Source organism: Pongo abelii, chromosome 6 (genome assembly GCF_028885655.2).
Source record: "Pongo abelii isolate AG06213 chromosome 6, NHGRI_mPonAbe1-v2.0_pri, whole genome shotgun sequence".
NCBI lineage: Eukaryota > Metazoa > Chordata > Mammalia > Primates > Hominidae > Pongo > Pongo abelii.
This window is the reverse complement of record NC_071991.2, coordinates 54,209,255-54,224,123: the sequence shown is the minus strand read 5'-3', so window position 1 is coordinate 54,224,123 and position 14,869 is coordinate 54,209,255. Positions and strand designations below refer to the sequence as shown.

At 45.1% G+C, this 14,869-nt stretch overlaps 1 protein-coding gene across 1 annotated transcript in view; it reads left to right on the top strand.

Annotated features, from left to right (window-relative positions):
- The window catches only part of MINDY4 (MINDY lysine 48 deubiquitinase 4), a gene marked incomplete at its 5' end in the record, with an annotated part of 122,665 nt that overhangs the window by 16,825 nt on the left and 90,971 nt on the right, over positions 1 to 14,869 (top strand). Inside the window, 1 exon segment of the mRNA NM_001131228.1 lies at positions 4,475 to 4,884. Within this exon segment, the coding sequence (NP_001124700.1) occupies positions 4,475 to 4,884 (410 nt within the window).

Genomic DNA, 14,869 nt, shown 5'->3' with positions numbered 1-14,869 from the left:
AATAAATCTAAAACACGATAGTTAAAAGGGACTAAACCCCCCAAGCCTTATAGTTTCATTTATTCTGCTTTTATTTTTTTCTCTTGCAAAGAAAGATTCTAAAAATTTCACATTATTGTTTTATAGTCTCCCTTACAGGGTGACCATGGTAGAGTTCCATTAGGCGGAGAGACAAAATAAAATCAGAGACAAATGTAAAAGAAGTTTGTAAAACAACAATCAGAAAAGGAAAACAAAAGCAAACATACTCAAAGTGCTGTATCAGTCAAATCAGGGAGCCTGAGCCAACCAAAAACAGGGCGTCTGTGTCCACCTGCGCTCTCACTTACCTGTTGTATGTTTAGGTGTGGGTGTAGGTGCTGGCACTGTTCTCCCAATTTATTTGGAATTAGGATGGAAAGAAGTGAGTCCTCTCCCTGCCCCTGGCTCTATCTTGTGGGATCTTTGGTCAAGGTTTTTATTTCTCTTGGCTGCAGTGTCTTCTATTAGACCAGCTGTCTAAGGCCCCTTAGGGCTCTGGGATTTCAGTGCTCTCAAGATCATGCGGTCTTGGGGTCCAGATCAAGGAAGAGCCTGCCCGCCACTGTGTAGTTCAGGCCACACCTTGATGTCATACCCCATCCTAGGCCTTCTTGTTGGAGAAGGACATTCATAAACTGAACCCTGTCCAGGGGAAAGGGGCTAGAATGGTGAACAGTTTGGAGGAAATTAAAAGATTTGGAGATGTTTAATCTTGTGGGAGGTTGGCAGAATGTAAGAGATTTCTTTGAATATGGAGGTTGGAATAGCCTATCTCCATGTGAGATAAACTCTCTTTGCAATCTTGAGCTTAGTCTGTAAGCCTCCTGAGAGCAGGACACTGTTGTGTTTCTGTGTAGTGCATCATGTGTGCTTGCTGGCACCATTATTGGGTTGAGTGGTGTAGCTTTGCCTAGTAGTTCCAGACAGCACAGCTGGCACCAGCAGATGGAGGTTGCTATAGGAGCCCTCCATTAGTCAGAGCCACCTCAGCAGTGGAAAAGGTTGTTCTGGAAGGGACTCGGCTAGTTGTGTAGAAGGGAAGTTAGGTAACCCATCTGCTGGGGACACTGTGGAAGGAGCCCTGCCTGGGTGACAGTTTAGACTCCATCAGTGGTTCTTAGACTTTTAGCCTCAGGCTCTCTTTATACTCTTAAAGTTATTGTGGAGTGCAAAGAGCTTTTGTTTATGTGGATGTGTCTATTGCTATTTACGTAATATTTGAAATTAAAAGTGAGAAGTTAAAAATATTTACTTACAAAAATCATTAAAAATAACAGTAGTAAACCTATTACATGTAACATGGTATATTTTAATGAAAAAATAGCTATATTTTTCAAAACAAAAAATTAGTGAGATGAGTAGCATTTTTTTGCAAATCTCTTTAATGTCTTGTTTAGTAGAAGACAGTTCAAGCCTCATATTTGCTTTTGTACTCAGTGTGTTGCAATATGGTGTTTTGGTTGAAGTGTTTGAAGAAAATCTGGCCTCACACAGATAAGCAGCTGGAAAAGGGAAAGTATTTTAATAGTCTTTTCAGAAAACTGAGATATTTTTCTTTGATACTACACCGAAACTAGACAAGTTGTAGTTTCTTAATGTGAAATCTTAAACCATATCCGTGAACTTTTTGTACCTTATCAGTTTCCCTTGATATGTCTTGCACTTTGAATTTTTTACCCCGAATGATTTAGTAACAATATATTGGCCATTTGGAAAATATTGGTTACTGAGTTATATAGATCTTCCAAATGTGGACACATCTCATTAGACAAAAAGAAAATCACACCAAAAAATTTCATTCATTGATGTCACCCCCAGCTCATCCAAGAAGTTTTTAAGTATTGCGAAGCTCTCAAGCTCACAGTGGCAGATAGAAGTTTTCCAAAATTCTAATTTTTATCTGACAGCTTGTGTTTTATCACTGACAAAAATACACCATTTGTCTCCCTTGAGGTGACAGGCTCAATTGATTTTCAAGAAAATGCTTGCCAAATACCCACGCTTGAGTAACCATAGTTTGTCTGTCAGTGGTTCCATGAAAAAACCAGCAAGTTCACTCGCAGCCTAGACGGTCGTGCAGTACCAGCTGCCATCCTCCATGCTCAGTGGAATGCCTGCACGTCTCTCCCACTGTGTCACTCAGGGTGTTGAAGAGATGTGTGCTGGAGAGTCTAAGGGCATAAAATGAATAATTTTTGTGTCAGCATGGACATTCCTCAGTGAAGTCAGCACTTTATTCACCTATTTTCATTGTGAGTGTGTCGGTGGTAAAGAGGGCCTTGGGCACTAGTGAAGTTTGGTGCCACTGCCTTGATTCATGCCTGGGGCCAGCAGTTCTTCCCACTGTTGCTTTGTGCACAAAGTCAACACAGTGGAAAAAGGCAAATCATGTCATCTTACTACTATGAAAATAGTTTTGAATTCCCTAAAAGGATCTGGGGACTCTTAGGGGTTGGTGGACTACTCTGAGGACCAGTGAACCAGAGGAGCACCAGGGTCCTGTCCTAGCCTGACATCCTGATCATCAAGTGTATCCAGTGGAGACCCCCTTTATACCTGTGGTGTGAGGGAGATGGCTTGGACCTGCCTTGCTGCCGAGGGCATTGCTGCAAACTTCTCCTTTTGGTAATTGTTTTGGGAGGTGGTATCTGAAACCCGCAAAGGATGTTGAAGGATGGGTTGCTATAGAATTTCGCCAGATTCTCTAGAAGGGACATTGTGGCCTTTGAGTACCTTGGCCATACTTATTGGTTGCTCAGGAGAAAAGAGCCAAAGATGTTGGGTATTTCATCATTTTTACTACATCATTTCTGTATTTAAGAATGACAAGAGGCTGGGCTCCCTGTAGCAGCTCCAGCTCCCTTCAGCCAGAAGTTTGAGTCTCCTCGAGAATGATGACTAATGTCTTCCTCACTTTGTGGAGGGGATGTCCTGAGTGGCTTTGGGAGGAGGTTTATAATGCTTAGTAATGTCTGCTTAGCCAGAACACTACAAAATTAAGGTTTCCTTATTCCAGCCCAGGCCTTACTATTTGGTCTTGGGTTATTTCTGGAAATATTGAGAGGTTCAGAATTTTAAACCAAGGAAAAGCCTGGTAGGTCTGTTTTTGTCTCCCCACCCTCCCATTAATAACAACATGAGTTCCTATTTCCTCCACTAATCTTTGACGGTAAGGGAGGATATTTGGATATTTCAATTGACTCCTCTAGAATTCCTTCATTTCAAAAACTAAGCAAATCTTGAGTGCCTATTAGGTATAGGCTGCTGAGCTGGGTGCTCTGTGAATACCAGAGGCAAATTAAGAATGACCTCTGCCATCAGGAGGGGTTAAGACCATATGTAAGTGGGCACAGGGCAAATATGCATAGGAGTAGTGAGCGTTTGCTGACTGCTGCAATACGTCTGGCTCTGTGCTAGTGCCTTGCACAGGTCTCATTTCATCCTCCCTACAGTCTTGTTGGGGAGAAGTACTACAGGTGCCTCATCCCTCATCCAAAACCTTTGGGCTGGATGTCTTTTGGAATTTATAATTTTTTTTTAAATTTTGGAAAGGAAGTACAGTGCATGAGCCACATACCACATACTGCCTTTACTAGGGTTTGTGGTAGCACCCCGTAAGCAAAAAACACGACCATTTCAGCAACTCTATGTATGAGTATTCACACTTTAAAAAGACTGTAAGCAGCCTCACAACAGTTAAGAATTTACCACAGGATTTTAAAAAAACCTTTCATTTTCAGAGGTTTTGGGATTTATTTATTTTTTTGAGATGGTGTCTTGCTGGCCCAGGCTGGAGTACAGTAGTGCGATCTCGACTCACTGCAATCTCTGCCTCCTGGGTTTAAATGGTTCTCCTGCTTCCACCTCCCGAGTAGCTGAGATTACAGTCATGAACCACCAGGCCTGGCTATTTTTTTGTATTTTTAGTAGATATGGGGTTTCACCAAGTTGGCCAGGCTGGTCTTGAATTCCTGACCTCAAGTGATCCACCCGCCTCAGCCTCCCAAAGTGCTAGGATTACACCATGCTCAGCCTGGTTTTGGGATTTAGAAATGACAGGTAGTGGATTGTGGACTGGTTATATTACAGGTGAGGAAATCAGGGACAGAGAAGTTAAGCAGCTTGCCACAGGTGACACAGCTGGTAGGTGGTGATGCAGACTGGAGCGACAGCTTCACCTGCTGCATGAACCTGCTCTCTGTAAGGGCTGCGAGAGAAAGGCCCAGGCCTGCTCTGAGGTTTCAGCAGGCGGGGTGTGCATCACTGAAAGCCCAGAGGTGGGAGCATTTGAGTAGCTCCTTAAATAATAGGCAGGATTTTAAGGGAAAGAGTCAGGGGTGGGAAAAGACATTTCTGAGAGAGACATCATATCATGGGCAAATGCTTAAAGTGGATCTTTGTTTTCCAGCTCCCCTCAAAGGGTCCTCACTGCTTTTGTCCTTACTCCCTTTAGGATTCTTTTCACAGACGCTCTCTGAGACGGTCCTCACCGTCAAGCAGCTCCACCCAACCCCAAGAAGAGAGCCGAAAGGTCCCTGAGCTCTTTATCCGCACCCAACAGGACATTCTGGCTTCGAGCAACAGCTCCCCCTCCAGGACCTCCCTGGGTCAGCTTAGTGAACTGACCGTAGAAAAGGAGAAAACCACTGCCAGCAGCCCTCCCCATCTGCCCAGCAAACGGCTGCCCCCACGGGACAGGGCCAGGCGTAGAGATCCCTCCGAGGACACCCTAGCAGTGGACAGCAGCACAGACGCGGACAGGATGCCTTTGAAGCTCTACTTGCCTGGTGGTAATTCCAGGATGACCCAGGAGAGGCTGGAAAGAGCGTTCAAACGGCAGGGCAGCCAGCCCGTACCTGTCAGGTGAGTGTGCTATGCAAAGGTGACAGCTTTTCAAAAAGAAGCTCCACCTCTCACATGTTGTCTAGTCCCTAATGGCTCCCAAGGGGAATTCTTAGTCTCCTTGGTCTCTCAGAACAAGCCTGCGAAGTAACCGGCAAGGCAGAGTTTGTTATGGTCAACCAGGAAGAAAACTCAGCCAGAGCTCACACACCTGGAAAGCTGAAGAATGCTCTAGACAGGGGTGTCCAACCTTTTGGCTTCCCTGGGCCACATTGGAAGAACAATTGTCTTGTGCCATGCATAAAATACACTAACAATAGTAGATGAGCTAAAAAAAATTGCAAAACAAACTCAATGTTTTAAGAAAGTTTACGAATTTGTGTTGGGCTGCATTCAAAGCCATCCTGGGCTGCATGTGGGCTGCGGGCTGGACAAGCTTGCTTTAGCAGATGGTCCCAAAACATACCTGCAGCAACATGGCCAGGCAGACGTGGCTAAGAGTTTCTTGTGGGAAGCCAGAGATACACTGATGAATCAGCTCCCACAAGGCTCCTTTTTGGGCATTATTTCTATTTTATTTTATTTTTCATCCTATCCTTACTTTTATTCTTTACAATAAAGCCTTGATGATTCCTACATTGATTGATTTTTGAATGTTAAGCCAACCTTACATCCTAAGAATAAATCCCACTTGGTTATGATATATTATCTTTTTATATATTATTGGATTTGACTTATTAATATTTCGTGTAGGGATTTTGTGTATAAGGTTATGAAGGAGATTGGCGGGCAGATTTCCTTTCTTGCAACCGCTTTGTCAGATGCTGATACCTAGGTTATGCTAGAAGTGGTCCCTCTTTCTATCCCCTTGAAGAGTGAATGTAAGATTGATGTGATTTCTTTCTTAAATATTTGGGATAATTTACTGGAGAAATTTTCTGTGCATTAAGTTGAAAGGTTTTAAATTATGTATTCAATTAAAAACTTTTTAATTCAAATTTCAACTTTCTTCTTGTGTAAGTTTTGGCAAGTTGTATTTTTTCAAAGAGTTTGGCCACTTTATATGTGTGTTTTAAATTTATTGGTATAAAATTGTATAATTATATTATCCTCTTATTATCACTTTGAAGTTTGTAAGATCAGTAGTTATGTCTCTGTTTCATTCCTATGATTGGTAATTTTTGTTCTTTCTCTCTTAACTAGTCTCACTAGGAATTTATCATTTGTGTAATATACTCAGAGAAAACTTTTGGCTTTATGTTTGTTTTCTATTTCATTGACCTCTGCTCTTATTTTTATTATTTTCTTCATCCTATTCTCTCTGAGTTTAATTTGCTGTTATTTTCTAGTTTACTGATTCTCAGCCTTCTTCTTTTGTAATATGTTTTAAAGCTGCAAATTTCTCTGTAGGTAATGTTTTGTCTGTATTCCATAAGTTAATATGTTACATATTCGTATAACTTATTTAATATATTTTCTAATTCCCCTTGTGGTTTCTTTTTTTTTTTAACCCTTGGGTTATTTAGACATGTACTACTAATTTCATACATTTAGGGTATTTTTTTGTTTATATTTATATATATAATATATATTGTTTATTTTTTGTTTATATAATTGTTTATATATGTATTATTCTTTATGATTACAATCCTTTGATATTTGCTGAGATTTCCTTCTAGTATATAGTTAAAGCTTATCTCTGATAAACAGCATGTATTTGGAACTTTAAATCCAGTCTGATAATTTTTTATTCTGGTTGGAATAATTATGGCATTTATATTTTCTTTTTACTCAAGTAACTTCCTTTAGTATTTTTTTTAGCAGGTATGTTAAATTTTTTTTTCTAGTTTTTGTTTGGAAATGTCTTTGGTTTGCTTTTTTTTTTTTTTTTTGGAGACAGGGTCTCACTCTGTCACCTAGGTTGGAGCACAGTGGCGCAATCACAATTCACTGCAGCCTTGACCTCCCATGCTCAGGTGATCCTCCCACCTTAGCTTCCTAAGTACTTGGGACCGCAGATGCACTAATTTCCACACACCTGGCTAATGTTTTGTATTTTTTGTAGAGATGGGGTTTTGTTACGTTGCCCAGGCTGGTTGTGAACTCCTGGACTCGAGCGAACCTCCCATTGTGGGCCCAGGGCAGGTATTCTCATATAATATATGGTGGGGAGGGGCTGCCCGTGGATGAGCAGCCCGCTTCCAAGAGGAAAAAGGGCAAAGCTGAGCCTAAATGCCTTTTATTTTTTATGGAATTTATCAGTCATATAATTCACACTTCCTCCCTTAGGGTGGAGTGATTAAAGAGGGAGAGAATGGCCAGGTGGGCCAGACCAGCAGAGCCTTCTTCAAACTTCTAGAAAACACTGGGAGTTGAGAAAAAGCATCCTTCAACCCAGCAATTATTATCCCCATTTCACAGATGAGGAAACTGAGGCACAGAGAATCCAAGGAACCTGACAAGGTTCTGGGTGGATGCAGATCCAAGGGCGCACAGACTGGCAAATGGAATACGGGCTGGATTTCAGCTCTGTCTCACTGCCTCAGTGAGGCGTCTTTGTGTAGTGCACATACTACACAACTCTACACAGTGCTTTTGATTTGAAACCAGGGCCAAAGTAATCCCAATGGTAAATATATCTGCATCCCCTGCCCTTCCCAACTCCCCTCCATCAGTGCCCCCTTCCCCTTGTTCTTTGTTTAATTCAGTTTGGTAAACATGGGTTTCAGTCCTAGTGTGTACCAGGTCCTGTGAGTTCCTCAAGGGGAGACACACATGTGCACATATAATTCTTCTAAAGCGTGGGAAAGTACAGTGAGATGACATCAGAGCTGGCCATATGCACAGAGGCAGCTCCACCACTCTGTCCTAAGGAAGCTGGAGGAGAGGGGGCTACTTGGGGCCCTTTTTGGGCCTCCAAACATCAGGTTCAGGAAAATCCATGGAAGTCATACCTAGGGGCACAGGTGGGGTTAAGGGGCAGGCAGAGGATGCAACCTGCTGAGATGTTAGGGGGTGCGAGTATCTGTGCAGTCAGTGCCCTCCTAACTCTGACTCCTCAGATCTGACCCCGGGAGCTGAAGGGACTATTTTCTGGTTTATTTTTTGTTTTTCTTCTGTGTCCTTTGATATCAAAAGATGCTTGGAAAGTATGTCACCTGGGCTCCCATTGTGGGGGTTGTGGCTCTTTGGGGCCACCTGTCACTTGTCACTGGCTTGTCAGGGCTGCCCTTGTTGGGCTCCTCTCACCATCACTCAGAACTATGGGGACTCTGGCCCTGACCTGGGCAGTCCTCTAACCCTCGCCTGTCTCTCCCTCTCGCTAGAATGCTGTGTTGCGGGCAGGGGCCTTTTTCTACACATTTGTGGCTCTTGCTGTCACCCACACACCTGACCTGAGTAGACCCTCAGGAAACTTCAGATGTAGTACGGAGCATGGGAGAGGGAAATTTTTACTTACAACCCCCCAGGGCTAGGTCTTCCAAGCCTCTTGGCTCCTCAGGGGCACTTTGTGAAGGTGGGTTGTTTGGAGGCACCTCACTTGTGTTGCTCACAGCCCTCTGTTGGGGCGTGCTGGCCTGTCATTTGTCTGAGGGTCCCTCAGAGTGAGTTTCTGGACCTGCAGATGGCCACATGGACACTCCTGCAGTTGGTTTTCTGCAGATTAACTCAAAACACACCATGCTGGGCATCTAGCAATAGGTGTAGGCATAGGCTGCACAAGTTCCAGCCACTTACTTGCTCAGTCTGCTTCAGAAACCTGGGTGTAACTGTGGTCATGAATTGAGAAGAGTTTTATCCTCCCTTAGGAATTCAACCCACAGCAGTTGCCACAGCACTGACATCTAAGGGTCAGGGCTGGTGAGCAAATGTGTGCCCTGTCACATGGCTTCAACCATGGAGCCATGGTACCAAGACATGAAGGCCTATGGTATAAATGAGGGTGCTGAGGCCCAGAGAGGGGCACAGACTTCTCCAGGGTCACACAGACCATCAGGATCAGGGACCAGATGACCTGACAGTATAGGCAAATAGAGGGGTGCCTGTGTTTCCTGTTGCTGGTGTAGCATTACCATAAGCTTCGTGGCTTGAGGACAAACACAGATTGATGGTTCTGGAGGTCAGAGGTCTGAAGTATGTCTCACTGGTCTGCAATCCAGGTGTCAGCAGGCTGCGTTCCTTCTGGAGCCTCTAGGGAAGAATCTGTTTCTTTGCCTTTTCCAGGTTTAAGAGGCCACCTGAAATTCCTTGGCTCCCTTCCTTCACCTTTGAAGCCAGTGATGTTGGCTGAATCCTGCTGAGGCCGCCTTCTTTCTGCTTTTCCCCTTCCTGCTCCCCTTTCTGCTTTTGAGGAACTTTGTGATTACCTTGGACCCACCTGGTTGATCCAGAACACTCAACACATCTCAAGGTCAGCTGATTAGCAACCTTGATTTCATCTGCAATCTTAATCCCCCCTTGCCATGTAACCTAACACATTCAGGGAGTCTGGGATTAGGATGTGGACATAGTTGAGGGAGGGGGTCATTTTTATGCCTGCCACAGAGGGCCGCTGTTTGTTGGAGCACTGTACATTTTTTTTTTTGTCTCACTACAGTTTTTAAAATATTCATCTACTCTCTCAGTCTCCCTTCTGACCAATCTCAAAAGTTTTTTTGTGTTTTTCACATTTCCCCCTGTCTCACTGTCACATCTGTCTCTTTTTTATCTGGGCCTTATGTGGAAAAGGCAACAGGAAACCCACAGCCATGCCATCCCCAGAAGCAGCAGGCTTAGGTGAGGGGAGGATGTCTAGCTTTGGGGCCTGCTGTGGCGGGTCCATGGAGCTTAGGGTCGTCATTAATTTCATGAAATGGATTTTGTCCTGGAGAAAGTGAGTATCTTCCCAGAATACAACCTTGAAGTATGATATAGTCCATGCAATTGAAGTCTAATTTAGACTTTTAAAAAAGATTTTAAATTAAGCATTTTAAAAAGCAGGGTGGAATACATGCATCTTTAGGACTTGTTTACATTCTTAACTTCATAGACTGTCAGTGCTGGAAAGATCCTTAGAATCCAAACCCTTTATTTGGCAGACGGGGAAAATAGAGCCCCAGAGAACAGAAAGGAAATGACTCACTTGAGCTTTTGCAGGTGTAGCAAAGTTTTTTTCATAAACTCTGTTTTCACTTTGTAGTTAATGTTTAAAGCTTTCTTTTTAAATAGGCATGCTCCTCCTGTATTCACTTAAAGCCTCCATCACAGATGTCACTAACCAACATATGATGTCTTGCTCTTCATGTTACAGATCCTTTGGTTTTGGGTAGACTTGATTTCAGACTCTGAATTCCTGGAGTCATACCCTCTAAAAAAAAAAAGACCCTGTCAATTCACAGACATACTCATTTATTCAGTTAATTTATTCAACAACTATTTAGCAAGGACCAGCAGTATGTTAAAGATGGCTTGTACAGGTTTCGAATGCTGATTTTTAGTGCCCCTTCTCAACTTTGCATTCAGTGACATCACATTGGTAGCTTGGATGGTCATGGTTAGAATATTTATACCACGGAGATTGGCAAATGCAGCAAATCAAGGTCCCCATCCCTGGAGAGCCAGTTGTTAACATTTACCAGCACACCACCTGTGATGGCCTACTGTGTGCCAGGCCCACCAGCCAGTCAGCTGTGAACAAAGCAGATTGAGTCCCTGCTGTCTTGGAGCTTCCACTTCCAGTGAGACGAGGCGCCCTCAATAACACCAAAACAAGGAAATATATAACATATCTGAGGATTACAAGTGCTGAGGGGAAAAATAAATCATGGAAGAGTGACAGGGAGCCCTGGGGACAGAGCTGCTATTTTCTAAAGAGGTAGCCAGGAAAACCTACCAGAGAGGGTTACACTTGAGAGGAGGCCAGAAAGGAGACAAGGAACACGCACTTTGATCTCTGGACGCAAATGCCGAGAGCAGTTGTGCACAGGCCCTGCAGTGGGAGCATGTTACTGATTGAGGCTGGAGCACATGAGGGAGAGAGGAAAAGAAGCAAGAAAGGAAGCAAGGGCTTGGTCATGTGGGGCCTGGAGGCTGCTGAATGCATTGGCTTTTACTTTGGATACTCCTGTATCTAGGAGATATGGGAGCCTTTGGAGGTCGAGCAGAGACATGCTGTGATCTCACTTGTGTTTTAATAGGATCCCTCTGGCTGCTGTGTTGAATAGATTGAAGTGTGGAAGGAGGAAGGCGAGTGTGGAGGCAGGGAGACCAGTTAGGCAACTGCAGTAGTAGAAGAGAGCTGATGGTGGCTTGCATCAGGGAAATGGCAGTGAAGGTGGTGAGACATGGGCTAGAATATGCATGTATGCATGTATACATATTTACAGACATACATCAGCAGGGCTACGTTCTGAGAAATGCGTTTTCAGAAGCGCATCCAAATCTGTGGGCCCCTGGAGGCACTGAAGGACCTGGGAGAATTTGGGGTGCACCTGTCTCTCTCCTCGAGACTGCTGAAGTGGAAACATCATAGAGTGTACTTACACTGACCTAGATGGTGCAGCCTACTACACACCTAGGCTAAATGGTTTAGCCTGTTGCTCCTAGTATGCAAACCTGGACAGCATGTTGCTGTATTGAATGCTATAGGCAATTGTAACACAATGGGAAGTATTTGTGTATCTAAACACATCTAAATTTAGGAAAGGTACAGTAACAATATGATATTATAATCTTAGGGAACCACTGTCATATATGTGGTCTGATATTGACCGAAACCACATATCTCATTGGGATTTGCATATGGATCGGATGTGGTGTGTTAGAGAAAGAAAGGAGGCAAGGATAACTGCAAAGATTTTGCTGAACAACTGTAAGAGGGGGGTTGCCATCCCCTGAAATGAAGACTGTGGGAGAAGCAGGTTTAGGTCATGGTCATTGGGCCATAATTTATACCTCTGGTCTGCATGTTCCTTTTTTTTTTTTGAGACGGAGTCTCGCTCTGTCGCCCAGGCTGGAGTGCAGTGGCGTGATCTTGGCTCACTGCAAGCTTCGCCTCCCAGGTTAACGCCGTTCTCCTGCCTCAGCCTCCCAAGTAGCTGGGACTACAGGCGCTCGCCACCATGCCTGGCTGATTTTTTTTGCATTTTTAGTAGACGGGGTTTCACCATGTTAGCCAGGATGGTCTCAATCTCCTGACCTCGTGATCTGCCCACCTCGGCCTCCCAAAGTGCTGGGATTACAGGCGTGAGCCACTGCGCCTGGCCCTGCATGTTACTTTCTATCAGGCCAGTGGTGTTTCTTTGTGAACTGGCCTTCCTGTGGCCTTAGTTCAGGGTCCATGTGCTTGCAGTCCACACGTGTGAGCAGTGAGCTGTCCTGTTACTGTTGTGCTGTGACATTTCTCCTCTGGCACTGCGGTTTTATTGAAGCTGTTAAGAGGCTTCCACACCAGGACTGCTACTAGAGCCCACGTTAGTAGGATTGCTCACAGCTACTGTCTGAGGACAGTAAAAGCAAGTCCCCATCTTGCCTTTATGTCATGCACTTCTTTGTCTTGTGCTTGCAGGTTGCAGTCTGCTGAGCAGACCTCCAGGCCTCTCTGGGCCTCTGTGCTCCTGTCTGTAAATGAAGGGGTCAGATGGGCTGCTCTGTAATGGCTCCCTGATTCTACCCTGTACACATGCCTAGACCAGACTTCTGACTTCTTTTGTAATCTCTGAATCACCTTGATTCAGTTGACCTCTAAGGCTCATCTTATGTAAATAATGAGCCTGTAAACCAGGGTCCTGTGACTTTGGAGTCCTTCCTAGACTATAGGCTCCTCTGAGCACCTGTGGGTATATAGTAAATGGATTTAGGACACAGCAACCTGGAATCACTCCCAGCGCTGAGTATGAGCGTCTGTCACCGGAGGCTTGTTCCAGGCTGTTCCTGGCTGCAGCATTTTGAGCTGAAGGCAGGCTGACTAGGGCAAGGTTAAATTCCACCATCCCTAACCCCTTTGCCTATTACTTGTTGAATGGTTTCTCAGGTTAGGTTCCTAAGAACAATGGTTCTTAAACCGTGATCTCTGGCCTGGCAGCATCTGCATCATCTGGGAACTTGTTAGAAACAGCTTGTCTGACCCACTGAGTCAGAAATCTGGGGGTGGAGCCCAGGAATCTGGGTTTTAACAAGCTTTTTAGGTGATGTCATACATGTCAAGCTTTGGGAAGCAATGCCCTAGGGGCCAAGCCTGAGTCAGATTCCGGTACATGTAATTTGTTGGGGGCATGCTCTCAGGAGGAAGTGGGGTGAGGAAAGTGGAACTGGGCAGGGGAAGGAGCTCAGCAAAGGTGTGAGGGCTAAGGGCTCAGGCTGATCCCCTGGGGAAATGTGGAGCATGAATTGACTCAGAGTTAGTCCCATGTTTAAGCAAGGGAGTGAGCTTTTTGTGCCCCTCTTAGTCATTGGCTGTGGGCTGCCCATCCTGGAGTGGGGCGGGCAGTGTGCAGCCTCCTCGATGAGTTTGGCAAAGGACAATTCTCCAGAAAAGGATGCAGCTGTGAGCCCTTAGTGGCTGAGATTGACAGCAGCTGGGAAGTATGTACCTGTCCGAGGCAGCTGGGCAGGACACCTGTGGCCTCCATGTCAGTTCTCATGGCTCCTTCTGCATTCACCCAACCCCTAGGTATTACAGTAAAGATAAACTGCAAAGCCTGTCCCTGGATATCACCTTAGGTGCATTGGATGCCCTGGTGAGGTGGGCCAAGCAGGGATCTTTTACAGGTTAGGATACAGACTCCAGAAGGGGAGACTGAAACGAAACTGTTTCCAAGCTCAGACAGCCTTTCCATCATGACATCTGCAGCCCTCTGCAAGAGCATCATATTAACCCATTACTGGCTTTGTGGCTGGGTTACGTCCTTTTGTCTTAGTGAGGTGAGAGGTGTCATAGCCCAGGTAGGCACTGGGGATGCCAGTGCATGATATGGTTCACTGCCTTCAGAAGCCCAGGGTGCACTGGGATGCCCTGTGTAATTGGGTGCTAAATTGTGGCCCTCACAAAGGAGTGGAACTTCAGGGAGCAGTTAAGGGACGCTATTGAGGGGGCAGGAGGGCCCTGGGCTTGGAGAGGCAGTGTTTAATGCAAAAGACTTCCTGGTAAACCAGTAACATTGGAGAAGGAATGGCTGTACTTTTAATTCACAGATCCAGGGAAAGATTAACCTGCCTTGTTCTGCTGTGGGTCTCTGCAGCCTTGATACAGCCAAGGCCCCAGAGCCTCAGTGTTTCTGCCTTTGTATTGAAACACTTCTCTGACATTGGGGATGCCTGGCAGTTTTTCAGGTTTTGCAGAAGAATGGACAGTAGATGGCAGCAGATCTTCATCAATCCTCCCAACCCCGGCGATTTAGTCTTGTTGCCCTTGTTGCATAATTTAATTCAGTGGACACTCACCAGGCCCCTACCAGACCTTTCTTAAGCAGTCCAGGGGGAGAGAGACAAGTGCATCCCAAACTCTCCCAGGTCCTCTAGTGCCTCTGGAGGCCCCCAGATCTGGAGTGAAAGCCACGGGCGCACAGATGCCTCTCTGTGTCCTGAGGGGGAATGAATTGTGCCAGCCGGGACTTGGAGGAGGCTTCACAGAGGATGTGGCATTTGCGGTTCATTGACTGTTCCCTGCTTCTGAGCATCCCAGCTCTGAAAACATCTGCACCTCATGGGATGAGTAATGGGGAGAATTTTCATTTTAATTTGTCTTTATGCATTATTTGGACTTCACATCAGACTATTAAGGTTCAAAATCTGACTCTTGAGACACACAATACCTAGTTCCTTTCCAGCATGCCAGTCATCCTGTGTGGATAGTGGCCTGCTTGGGCTCTTGCACTGGTTGAGCCGCACCTTCTTAACCTGTTCTGGGGACCTCTCTTCTGTGGTGGATACAGCTGTCCTCCACACCTGCCATTGATGCCCGATGCTCAGCCACTTCTCCCCACTTCTCAGCCTGTTGATCACATTTTACTCTATACATGTGCCCCCA